The sequence below is a fragment of the Leuciscus leuciscus genome (genome assembly GCF_965113295.1).
Source record: "Leuciscus leuciscus genome assembly, chromosome: 8".
Taxonomy (NCBI): domain Eukaryota; kingdom Metazoa; phylum Chordata; class Actinopteri; order Cypriniformes; family Leuciscidae; genus Leuciscus; species Leuciscus leuciscus.
Window position 1 is genome coordinate 42,365,018 of NC_138732.1, and position 19,994 is coordinate 42,385,011.

General features: G+C 36.8%; 1 protein-coding gene across 1 annotated transcript; it reads left to right on the plus strand.

Moving 5' to 3' along the window:
- Positions 1-9,238: 9,238 nt before the first annotated feature.
- On the plus strand, positions 9,239-18,496 carry prelid1a (PRELI domain containing 1a). Its single transcript, XM_082177355.1, has 6 exons — positions 9,239-9,394; positions 11,272-11,387; positions 14,103-14,328; positions 16,307-16,420; positions 16,838-16,916; positions 17,835-18,496. Exons 2-6 carry the CDS (start codon positions 11,296-11,298, stop codon positions 17,954-17,956), a joined length of 633 nt encoding a protein of 210 aa, XP_082033481.1. The 5' UTR covers positions 9,239-9,394; positions 11,272-11,295; the 3' UTR covers positions 17,957-18,496.
- The last annotated feature ends 1,498 nt before the right edge of the window (positions 18,497-19,994 follow it).

Here is a 19,994-nt window from a genome sequence, read left to right on the forward strand (position 1 = left end):
TTTTTTCAGTAAGGATGCATTAAAGTGATCAAAAGTGACCTTAAAACATGTCACATGTGTAATGTTACAAAATATTTCGCTTTTAAATCAAATTACGCGGCTGAAAATAACCGTGCTTTCTGTTACTGAGCCTGTGTCTGTCACTCGTCCTCTTAAAAGTGGAAGCTTGTGCGTAGCTTTGTTGCATTATGTTGAAACTTTGTTGATGTTGTTATTGTCATGCGTGTTCTGGTTATTTGCGCATGATTAAACATGAGTCTTTATATTGCGATAAAACAAAGCTTTGTTGCGTTATTTTTTTGAAGTGGGGATTGGGGGTGCGCCAACCCGGTTGGGACATATAGGGGGTGCGCAGGAAAAAAAGTTTGGGAACCGCTGGTCTAGTGTTATAATTGATTTGCGTTTGGTGCACTGTGGAGTGGGTAAAACGTTTTTTAATGGCTGGCTAACACATCTACCATTGACTCGCGCTAGCCTAGCATCGGCTAACTATCCAAATATAAGGACTGGATAATAAAAATAAAAAAATGTCTCCACTGATGAATAACAACCAGGCTGACTTAAAAATGAGGTCCGATGTCAAAAATCCCGAACCACCCCTTTAAGGTAGAATGAAATAAAAGAGAGCGCTGCAGTGATGGCTTCTTAGTTGATGTATTTACTCAGATCAAGCATAAGAGAATATGCATATAACAAAAGCTCAAAACATTACATTCTCAACATGTATATCACTTTTTTTTTTCACAGTAATGACTCGTTGTAGACATAAGTGACTTTAAACATTCCAACACACTAGAAGGAATAAGAAAAATATGATCAACAAGCTATTTAACTCATTTATGAACTCGTGCTCTAGCCCCAAAACGACGTGTGGCATTTACAGCTGGTAGTAACACTCTAATCTCATGCTTTTTACAAACAAAATAAGACTGAAACAACATCATGTACTCTCATACACACAAATAACACCGACATAATGACCATTTATAATGAATAGCGGGCTATCGCGCTCATGCTAACCATGTGCTCAAGCATACTAAACTCATGACACATGAGACAACAACTACTTTAAACACACACAACTCATCAGTATTGCATTAACAATGTTTATACTCAAAACCGAAGGTTGTTTTAGTTACCTGAAAAGGAGTATAAGGATTAAAGGGGTCATATAATGGTACATGCACTTTTATAAGTTGATTGTACTGAAATGTGTGTTGGCAGTGCCTGTACACAACCATCATAAAATGATAAAAATCCATCCAGTGTTTTTAAAAAAAAACTTCTTATATGTTTTCCCCCCTCTCAAATCAAGCCGTTCGATCGTGTGACGTCACAGAATCGACGCCCCTCCCACGATTGTTGATTGACAGCAGCGTTTCAACACAGACCCGCCCTCGCTCATGAGCGAGCTGTCAATCATAATCCGTGCGGACCGGCACGGTCATTGTTGATACTCACTGGAGCACAGTCTATGAGCAGAATGGCGTCTAAGCGATTGTGGTGTTCTGTTCTTGGGTGTAATAATGAACACAGCATCATTTTGATGTTCCTAAATCCGAACCGCTGAAGACGCAGTGGCTGAGTTTGTTTTCGAAGGGAATATTCCCCACGATCAACGTCAATGCTTTCATGTTTGTGCAAATCATTTCACACACCAGACCGCTTTATAAACGAGGGTCAGTAACTGAAAAAAAGGGTCCTGAAAAAAAGGATCGGTACCAACTATTCGTGTTCCTGCTGCACCTCCAGAAGAACTGAAGTGAGTGTAACGTTTTATTAACCTTTATATTAACCTTTATATTAATCTTTATATTAATCTTTGCAAATCGCTTGCTGCACTCTTCACGATGAATGTGGCTGTTTACACTCAGGGTACATTACGGCATGTTTTCTATGTATGACGTTCTCAATATAATTCATAATCCCACGTTTATAATGAACAACGCGTTATGGTTATTGTGTTATTAATACAAACGGTGTACGCACAGAACAGAGGGGCGGGGTGAGCAAAGCTCATTATCATTTAAAGACACATGCACTTAAACGGCGTGCTGAAAACAGTGAAATCCACGGGGAGGAGTCGGATCCAGATCCAACTCCTCCCACCTTACATATACCTAAACCTACCCATCTCCACCCCTTAATCCCTAAACCTACCCATCTCCACCCCCTGATCCCTAAAACCACACCTAAACCTACCCATCTCCACCCCTTATATCTATATCCAACTCCGCCCCCCCGGATCTCCTGTACTGCATTGAGGTGCTACTGGGTAAAATTAGTGTTTTCTTACAATGCTAATGATAATTTTTAATTAAAGTATATTACAAACTTTTCATTTAGATCCTAAAGAATCATATTAGCTTGTACAAAAATGGCATTATATGCCCCTTTTAAAGAAAAATGAAATAAGAGAGAGCGCTGCAGTGATGGTGTATTTACTCAGAATGAAGCGCATCACGTGCGCGCGCGCCACCCACTGAAGTGTGCGATGACGTCATCACGCTGGTATGCCAAGCGAAAATAATTAATTTAATAAACACTCTTTTTAAACAGAAAGCACAAATAAGAAATTGAACAGTATTTTAAAGTATTAGAAAAATAACATTTTACTATATTATAATGGAATTGAAGAAATTGTACAAACATAAACAGCTTGTATACTCACTATATTACACCGTGGCATCATCCAAGTGGATGCTGCACATTGGTGGTGGTTGAGGAGATTCCCCCTTCCATGTAAAGCGCTTTGAGTGCCGAGAAAAGCACTATATAAATGTAACGCATTATTATTATTATTATTAATAATATTTCCAAAGTTACCATTAGAAGAAGTTAAGTTGGTCAGCTTGTTTCTATGGTTATGGTCATGACCTCTGGTTAGATATAGTCTTATAGTCTGTTCAGATCAATGGGGACTAAATAATATATTCTAGAATGAGCAAGTAGAGTACGGCCTTCTAAGATATAAGTCAATCGCCTCTGTCTAATGACCAAGACTGATGAGTTTGTGATTATGAGATCCGTTTACCCGGCCTATGCGAGACTCAAAAATGTTTTAGGAATCTGGATGAATGAGTACAATAGCAAGTAAAGAGTTCAATAAAAAATAATACAATTTAATGAATAAAAAATGTTTAATGAATAAAATGTCTATAATCTAATTCTTTAATTAGTAATTGATTACTTAGGCCATTTATCTTGAAAATGCAATTAAATTAACAAACAGCTTTAATTTAAACAGGGACAGAGACTTTAGAAACACATTAAATAAAAAGGCAAGTTCATTAAATTAAAAGTTTCTATAATATTTTGAATGTTCGGTGATTGTTAAGGAAAGATAAACCTAAAAATATGTCAATTTAAAGCCTATTAAATAAAAAAAAGAAGAAAAAGAAGAATATATATATATATATATATATATATATTAATTTCTTACTGTATGTTACTGTATGCTGAATGGCAATTACAAATTTCATCCCTAGACATTGAAAAGTAAAAAGCTCAGACTAAACTGGTCCTGTCGGGTTGTGATGTCTGAACACTGGGATTCTGCCTGAGGACCAGCACACACACGAGAGGGTCTGAAATCAGTCTCACGCTCACCAAGATATGAGGAATATACCAAACATGAAGAGACTGAGGAGTATATGGAGAAAAGACTAAGAGACTGAATAAAACACTGGGCAGAAAAAGCACCAGTTGAGTGAATATGAACACAACCCAAATATGACGATCTGGTTCTCTGGATGTGTGAGAGTGACGATCAGTACTACACAGAGCAAAACTAGATATCATCCATGTGATCACTGATATAATTAACATGAAAATATCAAAAATAAAAGAATATGGCAAAAAAATGTCACCGATAATGATACAGAGAAACACCAGTATGTAGAAAGAGATGAAAAAGGGTGAGGAGAAAACTGAAGCAGTGTGCAGTGGATATTCCACTGAGAGAATTCCCTCTAGCGCCACCAGCTGGTTCAGGACGAGACCACAGTGTCTTGATGAGGACAATAAAGATACAGAAACACGAAATGTCCAATTTCCATCCCTGTAGAGCTCATTTAAGACCAGTTTTAACAGTACATAGGGACTGAAGAAAATCTCAACACAGTCAGTGAGGAGGAGGAGGAGGAGGATGATGAAGGCTGAAATACGGAGTCCATTCTTTCTGTGATGAATTAGATCGCTGGCAGACCAAAGAAAAGCTGGTAGACCTGCACACACACCGATGATGATGAAGATGGAGTATCTGACCCTTATCTGTAGCGGGAGCGGCAACCAGAGAAATAGATACATTCCCGTTTTCCTGTCTGGCTTTGATCTCTTTGCTGAAAATATGTAATTAAATAAATGAGTGAAACATTTGTATCTGCTTAAAACATGCTGAGCAACTTTCAGAAGTCACAAAGCATCTTATTCCAGCTAAACATACAACTCAGAATCATTAGACTGAAAATATGAATGTATTCTATAGTCTGTATGACGTCGGTTCATCTTTAATGACTTGAAGTGAAAAAAACAACAACAACCGTGTCTTACCTAGATATATTCAGGAGATTTCTGCAGCGCTGTGCTCATGGCATGAGAACGTTTGCAGTCTTGCTTGATTTCTTCTCTCGTTCTGTCTCTGTTTTTGCTCTTTCTTCTCTTTTCTACTGCTGGTTTCTGGTTTATCTGCTGGTTTCTGGTTTATCTGCTGGTTTCTGGTTTATCAGATTTCACTTCTGAGCTCTGACTGTGGTTTCAGTAAGAAACAGATAATATTTACTTAAACCATCTTTACTTAAATGTTTAAAAGCTGTAAGTGAAATTATATAGCACCTCTGTAAATGTAGTGTATAAATTAAGTTGGCTATTTTCCCGCAATTTTCCGTCATTTATTACGTTTTTATTTAAGTTTAATTATCATACTTGGAATTTGTCCTCTGCATTTAACCCATCCACGTTAGTGCACACACACATAAGAAGCAGTGAGTAGTGACATTACTTAATATTCTTGAGAATGGAACGTGCGACCTTTGGGTTACATGTCTGACTCTAACCATTAGGCCCCCAATAGAGAAAAGATCATATTAATATAATAATATAATAAAACACAGACTTGTAGCAGAAATAACATTAATTGATGTACTTTTGATGTTTAAAGGGTTAGTTCACCCAAAAATGAAAATTCTGTCTGTAATTACTCACCCTCATGTTGTTCCAACCGCGTAAGACCTTCGTTCATCTTCGGAACACAAATTAAGATATTTTTGATGAAATCTGAGAGCTGATCACTTCTCCATAGGCTGCTAGGTGGCCCAAACTTGCTGGCCTCGTAGTGTTTTTGCGCTGCGCGTCACACACATGACCAGCGTCGGCCAATAGTGAGCCTACGTGGTGACGTGTAACACAGACGCGCTGCGCAAAAACACTACGAGGCCCAGAGAGAAGGAAATGAATAGTGGAATAAAGTCGTTATTTTTGTTTGTTTTTGCGCACAAAAAGTATTCTCGTTGCTTGATATACTTAAGATTGAGCCACTGTAGTCACTTGGACTATATTAACAATCTCTTTAATAACTTTTCTGGGCCAGCAAGTTTGGGCCACCTAGCAGCCTATGGAGAAGTGATCAGCTCTCAGATTTCATCAAAAATATCTTAATTTGTGTTCCGAAGATGAACGAAGGTCTTACGCGGTTGGAACAACATGAGGGTGAGTAATTACAGACAGAATTTTCATTTTTGGGTGAACTAACCCTTTAATCAACATAATCTCTGAAACCACAGTCAGAATTTGTGAGCTGAGAACTTCAACCACACAGAGTTTTAAACCACCAGATAAAACATTAATTCCATTCAAAATACGTGTTTATCAATCATTTTTACTTTAATACAGACATGTTTATATATATATATATATAAACATGCATCTCGCGCTGATCACCATTGTTTTGAGATAAATTTCACATCAATTTGACGTCTTATTTCCTGACATCAAATCAACATCGATTTAATGTCAATGATATTGACCTGAGATGTAGGGACCAGAAAAAACATGTCAGATTGATACCTTTGTTGGGCCTCTTTACAACTACAAGGAAATAATTACAAAATATAATAAAAATATGCATATTCATGCATGTCATACATGGTGGTCAAAATCTTGACTATTTGTTGATGTCAAATTGACGTCAAGGTGTCCGCTGGGCTTCATCCAGCTGTTGGCTTCGTCTTCTCTGCCACTGACTCCTGTAAATCTATATTTATATATGGATGTAGCTATCCAGTAGCTGTACTTCCTGGCCAATATTTTCACATATTTTAAAGGGATAGTTCACCCAAAAATGAAAATTAGCCCATGATTTACTCACCCTCAACCCATCCTAGGTGTATATGACATTCTTCTTTCAGACGAACACAATCAGAGTTATATTAAAAAAATGTCCTGGCTCTTCCAAGCTTTATAATGGCAGTGAATGGCCATTTCTGTTTTGAAGTCCATAAAAATACATCTATCCATCATAAAAGTGCATCTATTCATCATAAAAGTGCATCTATTCATCATAGTGTATCTATCCATCAAAAAGTGCATCTATCCATCATAAAAGTGCATCTATTCATCATAGTGTATCTATCAATCATAAAAGTGCATCTATTCATCATAGTGTATCTATCCATCAAAAAGTGCATCTATCCATCATAAAAGTGCATCTATTCATCATAAAAGTGCATCTATTCATCATAGTGTATCTATCCATCAAAAAGTGCATCTATCCATCATAAAAGTGCATCTATCAATCATAAAAGTGCATCTATTCATCATAGTGTATCTATCCATCATAAAAGTGCATCTATTCATCATAGTGTATCTATCCATCATAAAAGTGCATCTATCCATCATAAAAGTGCATGCATCTATTCATCATAGTGTATCTATCCATCATAAAGTGCATCTATCCATCATAAAAGTGCATCTATCCATCATAAAAGTGCATCAATCCATCATAAAAGTGTACCTATCCATCATAAAAGTGCATCAATCCATCATAAAAGTGTACCTATCCATCATAAAAGTGTATCTATCCATCATAAAAGTGCATCTATCCATCATAAAAGTGTATCTGTCCATCATAAAAGTGTATCTGTCCATCATAAAAGTGTACCTATCCATCATAAAAGTGCATCTATCCATCATAAAAGTGCATCTATCCATCATAAAAGTGTATCTGTCCATCATAAAAGTGTATCTAGCCATCATAAAAGTGCATCTATCCATCATAAAAGTGTATCTGTCCATCATAAAAGTGTATCTAGCCATCATAAAAGTGTATCTATCCATCATAAAAGTGTATCTGTCCATCATAAAAGTGTATCTGTCCATCATAAAAGTGTACCTATCCATCATAAAAGTGTATCTAGCCATCATAAAAGTGCATCTATCCATCATAAAAGTGTCTCTGTCCATCATAAAAGTGTATCTATCCATCATAAAAGTGTATCTGTCCATCATAAAAGTGTACCTATCCATCATAAAAGTGTATCTGTCCATCATAAAAGTGCATCTATCCATCATAAAAGTGTATCTGTCCATCATAAAAGTGTATCTAGCCATCATAAAAGTGCATCTATTAAATGATTAAAGTGCTCCACAGGCATCGAGGGGTTAATAAAGGCCTTCTGAAACGAAACCATGCATTTGTGTAAGAAAAATATTTTTTATGTTAATGTTATCATAAATACGTTTACAAATTGTTTTATAAAAATTGTTTTAACTTTTTTATTATTATTTTATTTATCTTATTTATTCTTTTTAAATTGTTTTATATTGTTATTTATGTGTTTTTCATGTTTGGATAAAATTATTCATATTGATTTCAGTCTGGAGTACTTTGAGAAAATATATTCAAGTAATTGGATCATATTGAGCTCTTCTTATTGACTGGGTAATGATAAAATTGGTTATGCACGCATTTATTAAATTATTGATCACTGTCAATTGTTTGGGTTACTATAATGAATTAAGAAGAAATACTTAAAGGTTTACTAGCAATACATGAAATCACGTGTTCATTTCTGTTCGCATTTTAAGATCCAGTCATGTGAATGACAACCAAGAAGTGCGTTTGGTTTCACTGTTTGGAGAATGAATGAATGAACAAAACTCCACGGTTACATTTCTCCCAATGCCTTGCGTTAAGAATCATTTTAATGTTCAAAACTTCATGACATTATAAATAGGCCTATCTGCTGCAACAAAATCTGCTGTGTTGTCCAGGCTGCACTGAAATACTGTGAACACCACGGCAAACCCTGACGTTATTCATTACAGAAAATGAGGAGCCTATATGCTAAAATCATATTAGCCACTGTTTTTAATCAGTAAACAATATGTGTTGTACCAGCACCAAAATCGTATTACTCTGGCAAATAGGTTGAACATTAAAAAAAATTTAGGTGAATTATATAGCAATTAAAAAATATATAATAATAATTAAAATTGAGTAGCCTACTGTGGCCATTAGGAATGCACTACAACCTTTGCAACATGAAAAAAAAAAAAAAAAAAAAAAAACATTTGGTGAATTACATAATTTTTTTCCTCTAAAAAAATGATGTACTGTTCAGTGCATGGAAAACATATTGGTGCCATTTAATGGGAGAGATAAAGTTGCTTATAAGAGAACTTTCAGACAATTAATTTTATTAGGTTTTGCATATGGGTGTATATTACAAATTATATAGACTAAAACACATCGCTCAGTATTATAGTATTTCGCATTCAGATCACACGTGTGAATATTTTATAAAACATTTTGCCTTTTCTAATTATACCAATGATTTTGTTTTGTTTTGACCCAAAAGTCGAATTTTCGAACCAATTTGATAAAGCAAAATCAAATTGGATTTATTTATTTAAAATAAAATAAAACATTTTCATTTTTCATATGTTTCACAAACATTTCATTTTTCATTTCATTTATTTCATTTTAAAAATTCAAAACGTAATATTGTTCGTTGTACAGTAAATCCCCCATGCTCGACCGCTAGAGGGTTCGGGTGTTTGATGTCCAACTCCTTGATATTTAAAGGTCCGAAACCCATTGTTGCATCTTAGCGCATACAGACTTTTCTTTTGTACACAAAACGACTCTTCTAGAACTTATGTATTTTGATTATAATCCACGTTAACATGATGTAATATTAATAACTGAAGGGTTGTGGTGGGCTCCGCGTAACTCAGAGGTCCAGTGGTCTTCCGGAAGTGTCGTCACTGACTGGGTCTGACCATGACCTTCTCTCTTCTGTCACGTAGTCGTGTGTAGACGAGCCTCACGAATGATTGTGCAATGTAGGAGTAGAGAAATCACCTCGTACGACGACGACACACTCTGTTTACTCTGGTAAGTGCTCATTCACATTTATTTCATTGGGTGTAACGTTAGTTGCAGATAGATCGTCATTCAGAAAGCGAGTGTCAGTTGAACATGTGTTAGCCGCGAGCTCAGCTAGCATCCGGTTCACAGCTCATAATCAACTCTTACTTTATTACTCTAATACGTTTGAGTACTAATACTCCTAATAATATAAAGGGTCTATTAGTTGATTTTCATAGCCGTCCATGTGTCCATTAAAGTGTGTATTTCTATGGCTGTGTGGGTTTTTAGGCACATTGGCTGAACTCTGAACACTCTCTTAATAACAGCGTTAATCGGATTCATTGAGTTAACTCTAGTCAGTTCTGGGAAATTCTTATCTAGATCTTCTTAAACCCCCCGAGCTGGTTTCTGCTCATCTTTTGTGTAGATTGTCAGTGATCTGCTTGCTAAGATAGCATTCTCCAGCTGTCAGTCATCTGACATGTGTAGGTGTGCAGCTTTCAGTCATATAGGCAAGGCAAGTTTATTTATATAGCACTTTTCATTCACTATGGCAATTCAAAGTGCTTTACATAGAAAGGAATACAAATAATCACAAAATAAAAGCAAGGAACATTAAAACAGTTATTCAAAATGCTTTACATAGAAAGGAATACAAATTTCACACTATGGAAATTCAATGTGCTTTTGCATAGAAAATAAGCACAAAATAAAAGCAGGTATAAAAGGAATGAATTAGAGTAGTAAAAAGATGATACATGGAATAAACTTCTCATCTGGCAAAACTCCAGTGTATCTTATTTTGCATCTTTCAATTTCCCCAATTATGTGGTTTATGTTTCTCTCTTACCCAATTCTCAGTGCCATTTGAGTTAAGTTTAGAATCAGTGCATTAGTGCAGTCAGTCGGACGTACAGTGGATACTCTGAGATATTCCCAGGATGTTCAGTCTTTTCTGTGGTTTTTCCCTCGGCGTGTGTATATAACTCTGGACGTCTCTAGAGAGATCAATTTTGACCTCAATTGAAAAAAGGTGAGCACTCATAACTTGCTCACAAATCTGATCATCCAGACCCTCTGGGTCTCCCCCACTACAGTACCATGGATTAACTAAACCCACCAGACTAGTATCCCCGTAATAATCTGGGCTAGTATCCCCGTACTAATCTGGGCTAGTATCCCCGTACTAATCTGGACTAGTATCCCTGTACTAATCTGGACTAGTATCCCCGTACCAGTCACCACAGTGATCCTTTGACCATCATGAGTAAATCCCCCTCCGGTACCTTTTAACAATTTAGACAGTTATAAAAGAAATAAAAGAGATAAACTGGCAAAACACTGGTGTATCATATTTTGTACAGCTGAATTTATGTTTGTCTCTTATTAAATTTTCAGTGCCATTTGAGTTTAGAATCAAAAGGAGGATGCAGAAATAAAACAGTGTAATCAGTCGTACGAACAGTGGCACAGTGCTCATTCAGTAAATGCACAGCTGATCAGAAGTGTTTTGAGTCTGGATTTGAATGTGACTACACTAGGAGCACATCTGATTTCTTCTGGAAGCTGGTTCCAGCATAATAGCTAAAAGCGGACTCGCCTTGCTTAGAGTGAACCCTTGGTATTTCTAGCTGATATGATCCTAATGATCTGAGTGATCTGGTGGATTTATATTCAGTGAGCATATCTGCAATGTATTGAGGTCCTAGGCCATATATAATACTATACTATAATACTATATATACACCAGTATAATACTTTATACACATATTCATAATGTTATTTATGTATATCTGCCATTCCATAGATCAGGTTATGCACATGCACTCATATACCAGAGTTAAGAGTTCCCCATGCCTGTCTTAAAGACAATTATTAGCTGTTTTTGTCTTTTGTTTCAGTTTTTAACAGGTTGAGCGGGAACAATGGTGAAGTATTTCAGCTGTTCAGGCTTTCTGAAGAGCTCATGGGACCAAGTGTTTCTGGCGTTCTGGCAGAGATACCCCAACCCTTACAGGTGCAGTTACAACACATATTCATCATGTTATTATATATTATTATACCCCAACCCTTACAGGTGCAGTTCCAACACATATTCATCATGTTATTATATATGATTATACCCCAACCCTTACAGGTGCATTTACAACACATATTCATCATGTTATTATATGTTATTATACCTCAACCCTTACAGGTGCAGTTACAACACATATTCATCATGTTATATATTATTATACCCCAACCCTTACAGGTGCTGTTACAACACATATTCATCATGTTATTATATATTATTATACCCCAACCCTTACAGGTGCAGTTACAACACATATTCGCCATGTTATTATATATTATTATACCCCAACCCTTACAGGTGCAGTTACAACACATATTCACCATGTTATTATATATTATTATACCCCAACCCTTACAGGTGCAGTTACAACACATATTCATCATGTTATTATATATGATTATACCCCAACCCTTACAGGTGCAGTTACAACACATATTCATCATGTTATTATATATGATTATACCCCAACCCTTACAGGTGCAGTTACAACACATATTCACCATGTTATTATATATTATTATACCCCAAACCTTACAGGTGCAGTTACAACACATATTCATCATGTTATTATATAGTATTATACCCCAACCCTTACAGGTGCAGTTACAACACATATTCATCATGTTATTATATATTATTATACCCCAACCCTTACAGGTGCAGTTACAACACATATTCATCATGTTATATATTATTATACCCCAAACCTTACAGGTGCAGTTACAACACATATTCACCATGTTATTATATATTATTATACCCCAACCCTTACAGGTGCAGTTACAACACATATTCACCATGTTATATATGATTATACCCCAACCCTTACAGGTGCAGTTACAACACATATTCATCATGATATTATATATTATTATACCCCAACCCTTACAGGTGCAGTTACAACACATATTCACCATGTTATATATTATTATACCCCAACCCTTACAGGTGCAGTTACAACACATATTCACCATGTTATATATTATTATACCCCAACCCTTACAGGTGCAGTTCCAACACATATTCATCATGTTATTATATATTATTATACCCCAACCCTTACAGGTGCAGTTACAACACATATTCATCATGTTATTATATGTTATTATACCCCAACCCTTACAGGTGCAGTTACAACACATATTCATCATGTTATTATATATTATTATACCCCAACCCTTACAGGTGCAGTTACAACACATATTCATCATGTTATTATATATTATTATACCCCAACCCTTACAGGTGCTGTTACAACACATATTCATCATGTTATTATATATTATTATACCCCAACCCTTACAGGTGCTGTTACAACACATATTCATCATGATATTATATATTATTATACCCCAACCCTTACAGGTGCAGTTACAACACATATTCATCATGTTATTATATATTATTATACCCCAACCCTTACAGGTGCTGTTACAACACATATTCATCATGTTATTATATATTATTATACCCCAAACCTTACAGGTGCAGTTACAACACATATTCATCATGTTATTATATATTATTATACCCCAACCCTTACAGGTGCAGTTACAACACATATTCATCATGTTATTATATATTATTATACCCCAACCCTTACAGGTGCTGTTACAACACATATTCATCATGTTATTATATATTATTATACCCCAAACCTTACAGGTGCAGTTACAACACATATTCATCATGTTATTATATATTATTATACCCCAACCCTTACAGGTGCAGTTACAACACATATTCATCATGATATTATATATTATTATACCCCAACCCTTACAGGTGCAGTTACAACACATATTCATCATGTTATTATATATTATTATACCCCAACCCTTACAGGTGCAGTTACAACACATATTCATCATGTTAATGTATATTATTATACCCCAACTCTTACAGGTGCAGTTACAACACATATTCACCATGTTATTATATATTATTATTCCCCAAACCTTACAGGTGCAGTTACAACACATATTCACCATGTTATATATTATTATACCCCAACCCTTACAGGTGCTGTTACAACACATATTCATCATGTTATTATATATTATTATACCCCAACCCTTACAGGTGCAGTTACAACACATATTCATCATGTTATATATTATTATACCCCAACCCTTACAGGTGCAGTTACAACACATATTCATCATGTTATATATTATTATACCCCAACCCTTACAGGTGCTGTTACAACACATATTCATCATGTTATTATATATTATTATACCCCAACCCTTACAGGTGCAGTTACAACACATATTCATCATGTTATTATATATTATTATACCCCAAACCTTACAGGTGCAGTTACAACACATATTCATCATGTTATATATTATTATTCCCCAAACCTTACAGGTGCAGTTACAACACATATTCAACAATTAAGTTGTCTATGCTGTCAAATGACCATGGTATAAGCAGGATAATCTATTTGTATGTATATAATAGATAGATAGATAGATAATATTATTGTTTTATAACCATTGTATATTTAATTAAATTTTGTTTTCTTTTTGTATTCCCCAGTAATCATGTTTTTTTTTTTACATGAAGGCTTTTGTGTGTTGGATATTTGGATATATTTTAACTTTGTATGTTTAACTTAATAATTTTTTGACAAAATTTTGTATTCCCCAGTAATCATGTTTTAACGGAAGACATCATATTTCGGGAAGTCACTCCAGACAACTGCCTGATGTCCAGACGTCTCTTGACCAAAACCAGCCGGGCTCCTCGCTGGGCGGAGAGGTTTCTGCCCGCACACATGGCCCAGAAGGCCTACATCATCGAGGACTCAGTGGTGGACCCTCAGGGCCGGACCATGACCACCCTCACCTGGAACATCAGCCACGCTCGAGTGATGGTGCGCCGTCTCTCTCTCACACACACACACACACACACACACACAGCTGCTTCACAACACGTCTGATAACACCCCCCCCAAATCACAAGCGTTCAGATTTTACACAAACACAATGATGACTATTTTTAGAGCCATTAATATCTTGTGCATTCTGACTTTCATGACAATAAGCACTTAATTTCCCCTTTTTATTTCTGAAATGGAACAAAAACTGACTAAACATTGTGTCTAGATTTTCGTTACTGCATTACAGTAGAATAATAATAAGAGTTTATTAAATAAAACATTTGAATCGATGAAAAAAATAAGAATCAGGGTGGAAATATTTGAAATATGACATGTTGAAAAACAACATGAGGTGTCAGTGGCCAAGAGCTGCTTTAAAGAGGACCTGTGATGCTCTTTCACACAGTCTTGATGATGTTTCAGGCTCTACTAGAACAGGTTTTCCTGCTTGAATGTTGATTATTTTCCTCATATTCTCCATTGTTGCGGCTCCTCTCTTCCCAGTCTGTCAGTAACGCTCTGTTTAGTTCCTGTCTCTATGAAGCCCCTCCTTCTGAAAAGCACACTGTGCTCTGATTGGTCGGCTGGAGCAGTGTGTTGTGATTAGGGATGCACCGAATATTCGGCCACCGAAAATTTTCGGCCGAAAATGGCCCAAAAGTGCATTTTCGGTTTTCGGCCGAAAGACTTTTATCACCGAAACAATACGGCCGAAATGTTGTGATGACGCAAACAGCAGATACCGCGACCTGCACGTGCTTGTCTGAAGCAACATATCTGCGGTGTGGACGTATTTCAATATATCTGAGAGTGACCCACGGACAGCGATTTTCAAAACACAGACATCCCAAGTCTTCCGGAAGTTCCGGGAGTCTCCCGCGTATTGATAGCGGCTCCCTGATGCCCGCAAATTTGTTTAAATCTCCCGGAATCGCGAGCGAGCATGAGCGCGCATACGTAGCGCGCGCGCGGCAGAGAGAGGGAGCGAGAGACCTTGCGTGTGTGTGCAGAGCAGCCGTCATTTCTCAGAGGTGTGTGTGTTTACCTTAGCTGTTTATGGTTTTTGCAACTCACGTCCATGAGCATATAGCTGCAGATATTATTATGGGCTATGGAAGTATTGGCCTAAATGCACTTTGTTTTTATGAGAGAACATTTAATTTTTAAACATTTCTGCAGGCCAGTAGGCTTTTACATTATTATTTAATGTACACATGAGTGGGGTCAAGTTAAACATTTAATTTTATATACTTTGCAATGTGCTAAATAAATATTTGCATACAATTTTAATTGATTTATTCTTTGAAACTTTAATATTAATTTATGCAATTGCAATGCCTTGATTTTAGTAAAGTTAGTACACAGTCATAGCCATAAATGCAATGGTACTAATAATTGGCATAATTTCTTTCGGTGTTTCGGTTTTCGGTTTTCGGCCTTGGTTTCCTCTTTTTCGGTTTTCGGTTTCGGCCAAGAATTTTCATTTCGGTGCATCCCTAGTTGTGATTGGTCGAGTGCTTCGAGTGTGTTTGGGAAATGTCCTGCCCCTTACCATAACCGCCAGTTTAACACACTACTAACTAACTCAACCAGGCCCCGCCCCTTTATTCTGCGCATTAATTATTATAATGAGGAATATTGTGACGTGTTCGTTCCCGGAAGAAACTCAAGACTACACTGGAGGCGTTTCAGGAGTTCAGAAACACTGACACTGATATAGAGAAGAACTCAAACAGCATCATGACACACTAAACACAGATGAACATGGACAAAAGCAGAATATGTCCTCTTTAAAGACTCTTCTCTGAAGGGTTTCATCCTCCGATATATAAAAAAAGACTAATAATTGCTAGTGCACGAGTAAATATAGTGATTTTAAACATGTTTAGTTTGATTCCTGCTTAGTTTAATTATTAACTGTCCTGACTAGACATGAGGTACAGGAGGTTAACTGTGTGTTTTGTGTGTGTAGAGCGTGGAGGAGCGGTGTGTGTATAAAGTGAACCCTGAGAACAGCAGCTGGACGGAGATCGAGAGAGAGGCCTGGATTTCCTCCAAGCTGTACGGCCTCTCTAAAGCTGTGCAGGTCAGCGAGTGTGTGCTTATCTCCAAGAAAGATTTTATTACATTTTTTTACATTTATTATTATCAACGAAATCAGGATTTAAAAAAAATTCAGGATTCTTTGATGATTAGAAATTTCAAAAGAACAGCATTTATTTGAAATAGAAATATTTAGTAACATTATAAATGTCTTGACTGTCACTTTATTTATTTTTTATCCCTTTATTTTCATTTTCTTAAAGACAACACACACGCACAATGCCACCAAAACAGTAATTATACATGGAAATAACTTTTCTAAGCAGTGCCATTGTACTTGCTACTAGTCTGGATGGATGGATGTTCATGTGTGGTGTTTAGTTTGCAGTTCAATTGCCTCACTGTATGCTTGCCAGAAGAAGTCTATTCAAAGTGCTTTCCATCTTTATCCCATTTTCAGGAATTCGGACTTGCCCGGTTTAAGAGCAACGTTACCAAGACCATGAAAGGCTTTGAGTTCACCCTGGCCAAGATGCAAGGTAAGATGCCAGCTGGAGTTCAAGCAGTGCAGGAGCTGTTTAAAGGAGGAGCTCACTTCAGAATTAACATTTCCTGATAATATACTCATCCAAGAAGATGTTCATGTCTGTCTTTCTTCAGTGGAAAAGAAATGAAGGTTTTTGAGGAAAATGTTCCAGGATTGTTCTCCATATAGTGTCTTCAATGGGGTCCAACGAGTCGAAGGTCCAGATGTGAGTTTCAGTCCAGCTTCAAAGTCTCGACACGATCCAGCCGAGGAATAACAGTCTTATCTAGACAAACCAGCCGACATTTTATAACAGAAATAAACATTTATATACTTTTATCCACAAATGCTGGTCTTGCTCTAGCTGTGATGCGACACACATTACGTAATCAGGTTGAAAGGTCAAGCGTGACGTAGGCGTAAGAACAGACCCAGTGTTTACAAAGAGAACGTGCAAAGACTGAGTCAAACGCCATTTACAAAATAAATAAACAAATAAAAGGTACAAATAAAAGGATATTGGAGGAGAAAATGAGATTGAGTTTTTCACCGTAGATTTATAAACCGGAACACGCGTGACCTTTCAACCTGATTACGTAATGTGTGTCGCATCACAGCTAGAGTAAGACCAGCATTTGTGGATAAAAGTATATAAATGTTTATTTCTGTTATAAAATGTCGGCTGGTTTGTCTAGATAAGACTTTGAAGCTGCACTGAAACTCACATCTGGACCTTCGACCCGTTGGACCCCATTGAAGTCACTATATGGAGAACAATCCTGGAATGTTTTCCTCAAAAACCTTCATTTCTTTACGACTGGAGAAAGAAAGACATGAACATCTTGGATGACATGGGAGTGAGTAAATGATCAGGAAATGTTTACTGTGAAGTGAACTAATGCTTTACCTGTTGTATGTGGTTCTCCTGCAGGTGAGACTCCCTCACGGACGCTAGCAGAGACCGCGACAGTGAAGGCTCGCGAAACTGCGCTCGCGGCTAAAGTGAAGGCTAAGGATTTAGCCTCTCAAGCGCAGAAGAAGCAGTATGTATGATGAAGAAACACACGGCTCTTCCAGCGCTAACGTCTCGTGTCATTCCCACACATTTGGACATGAGAGGCATTTACCTCTGGATCTCAGTATGGATTTAGTGAAACCAATGTGCTCTTCGACTGAAATTCTCCAGTGAACTCGGTTTAATGCGGCAACTTCCTCCTCCTGCTTCATCAAGTCAGATTTTACATGAGACTTTGCATTGTTGTGATTTGCTAAATTAATTTTTTTCTGATTTTGCTGTATTTCCATCATTGTCTCCTTGAATCTTCATATTCACTCAATGTGATTCGCTGCTTCAAATTGAAGTTCTATCATTGACGGTCCATGGTTCCAGCAGTCATTGCCGGCGCGATTACAAGTGAATTATTGTGAAAATAATTCATAATTAGGGCTTGTGAAAGTTGTCTCAGAATGCCAGATGTCGAGTGTTTGAAACAAGAAATGCATTTAATGCAAAGGTGAGATAGCTTACATGTTGTATAGTTCTTAACAATGTGTTCAACCGTTATCACCAATAAATCTTTTCTATACATCTGACATATTGTTCTCTTATTTGTTATTTCCTTTGCACTGTGATCACTATTGTTATGAATCAATGCCAGTGTTTGTAACACTAAAGCATGAAAGGGTGAAAGGGAAGTTGCGCTGGTCTTTTCTCCTCTATAGTGTCGTATATCTGAGTGAAACGCTTCTGGAACAAGAACAAATGTGGGCGGGGCTTGATTGTGTCTGTGGTGAGTTGATTGGATGGTTGTGGTTTGCTATTGGCTGATCTCATGTGAGTGACAGGTTATAGCTCCGCCCTCGTCATTAGAGAAGAGATGCTGCAAGAGGAACTTATTCTGATTCTAGATTACCAGGAATAATGAGTTTAAAGGTATGTTCCCACAATAACGATGCAGTCGAAACCCTTGACCGATCGCTGTTCACATGGATCCGCGAAAACAACAACAAAAAGTTGTTGGCGATGTCACTCTCAAGAAACAACATGCCTTGTGTAGCCCCGCCCCTTTTCAGCGCGGCATTCCCATGGCATGATGGTCAAATCTAATGGATTTATGAATGAACCGCTTCCTGGTCTGCTGACATTTGTCATGACATCTGCTTCAAACATTACAATGCTCAGGATAACGTTCGTTAACTTTATAATAAGTATGTGAAATGTGAATGTCAAGACAAACTTACTGTTTTATTGTTTATGGTCCTGGAGAGGACAAAAACTTGCACTTTGAAACTCTGTTTTCAAAAGCTTTGTTTTCAGGCCGCCAGAACGCTGTTGTCGTGTAAATGTACTGCCAAATCGCACAAGTTTTTAGAAGAAAATGGTGTTGCGTAAACTAAAACAAAAATGATGTGCACAGATAAATCATTTCAGTGATGAACACTATGGCAACACTTTATTTTACAGTGCCCTTGTTACATATGTTACATGTACTTACCATAGTAATAATAGTTAATTATGCATAATTATGTTACTAACCCTCAACCAAATCCTAAGGCTGTGTGTCCACCAAAGCGTTTTTTGCTCATTTGCATATTCATAGACCGACGAATACTAAATGAGGCAAGGGTGTTTGAACATAAAAGGCTAACATTTTTTTAAATTGTCAGTGCATGTCGGTGTGAAGCTCCGCCCCCTGTGCCGGGATCAGCAGCTCATTTGCATTTAAAGGAACAGACACAAAACTTTTTTGTTTTTGTTCACCCTCAAAAATTGACAATTTTAACATGCTATTTAAAAATATCTGTGGGGTATTTTGAGCTAAAACTTCACACACACACTTATTTTACATCTTGTGAAAAGGGCATTATACCAGCCCTTTAAGGTTTTAAATTATTGACTACAGGGGACACTGGTTAATAAAGTCAGATTAAATACAGTGTTTTTTAGCATTTAATTATTGCAGGCTTGCGGAATAATCTGAGTTTGCATTTCACCGTTTTTATTATTTTCTAGGAATACTGAATCCGTTTTGAGCAAGTGTTACGATTAAATGCATGCTTACATTTAGTCTGTACCTACAATACCCATCAT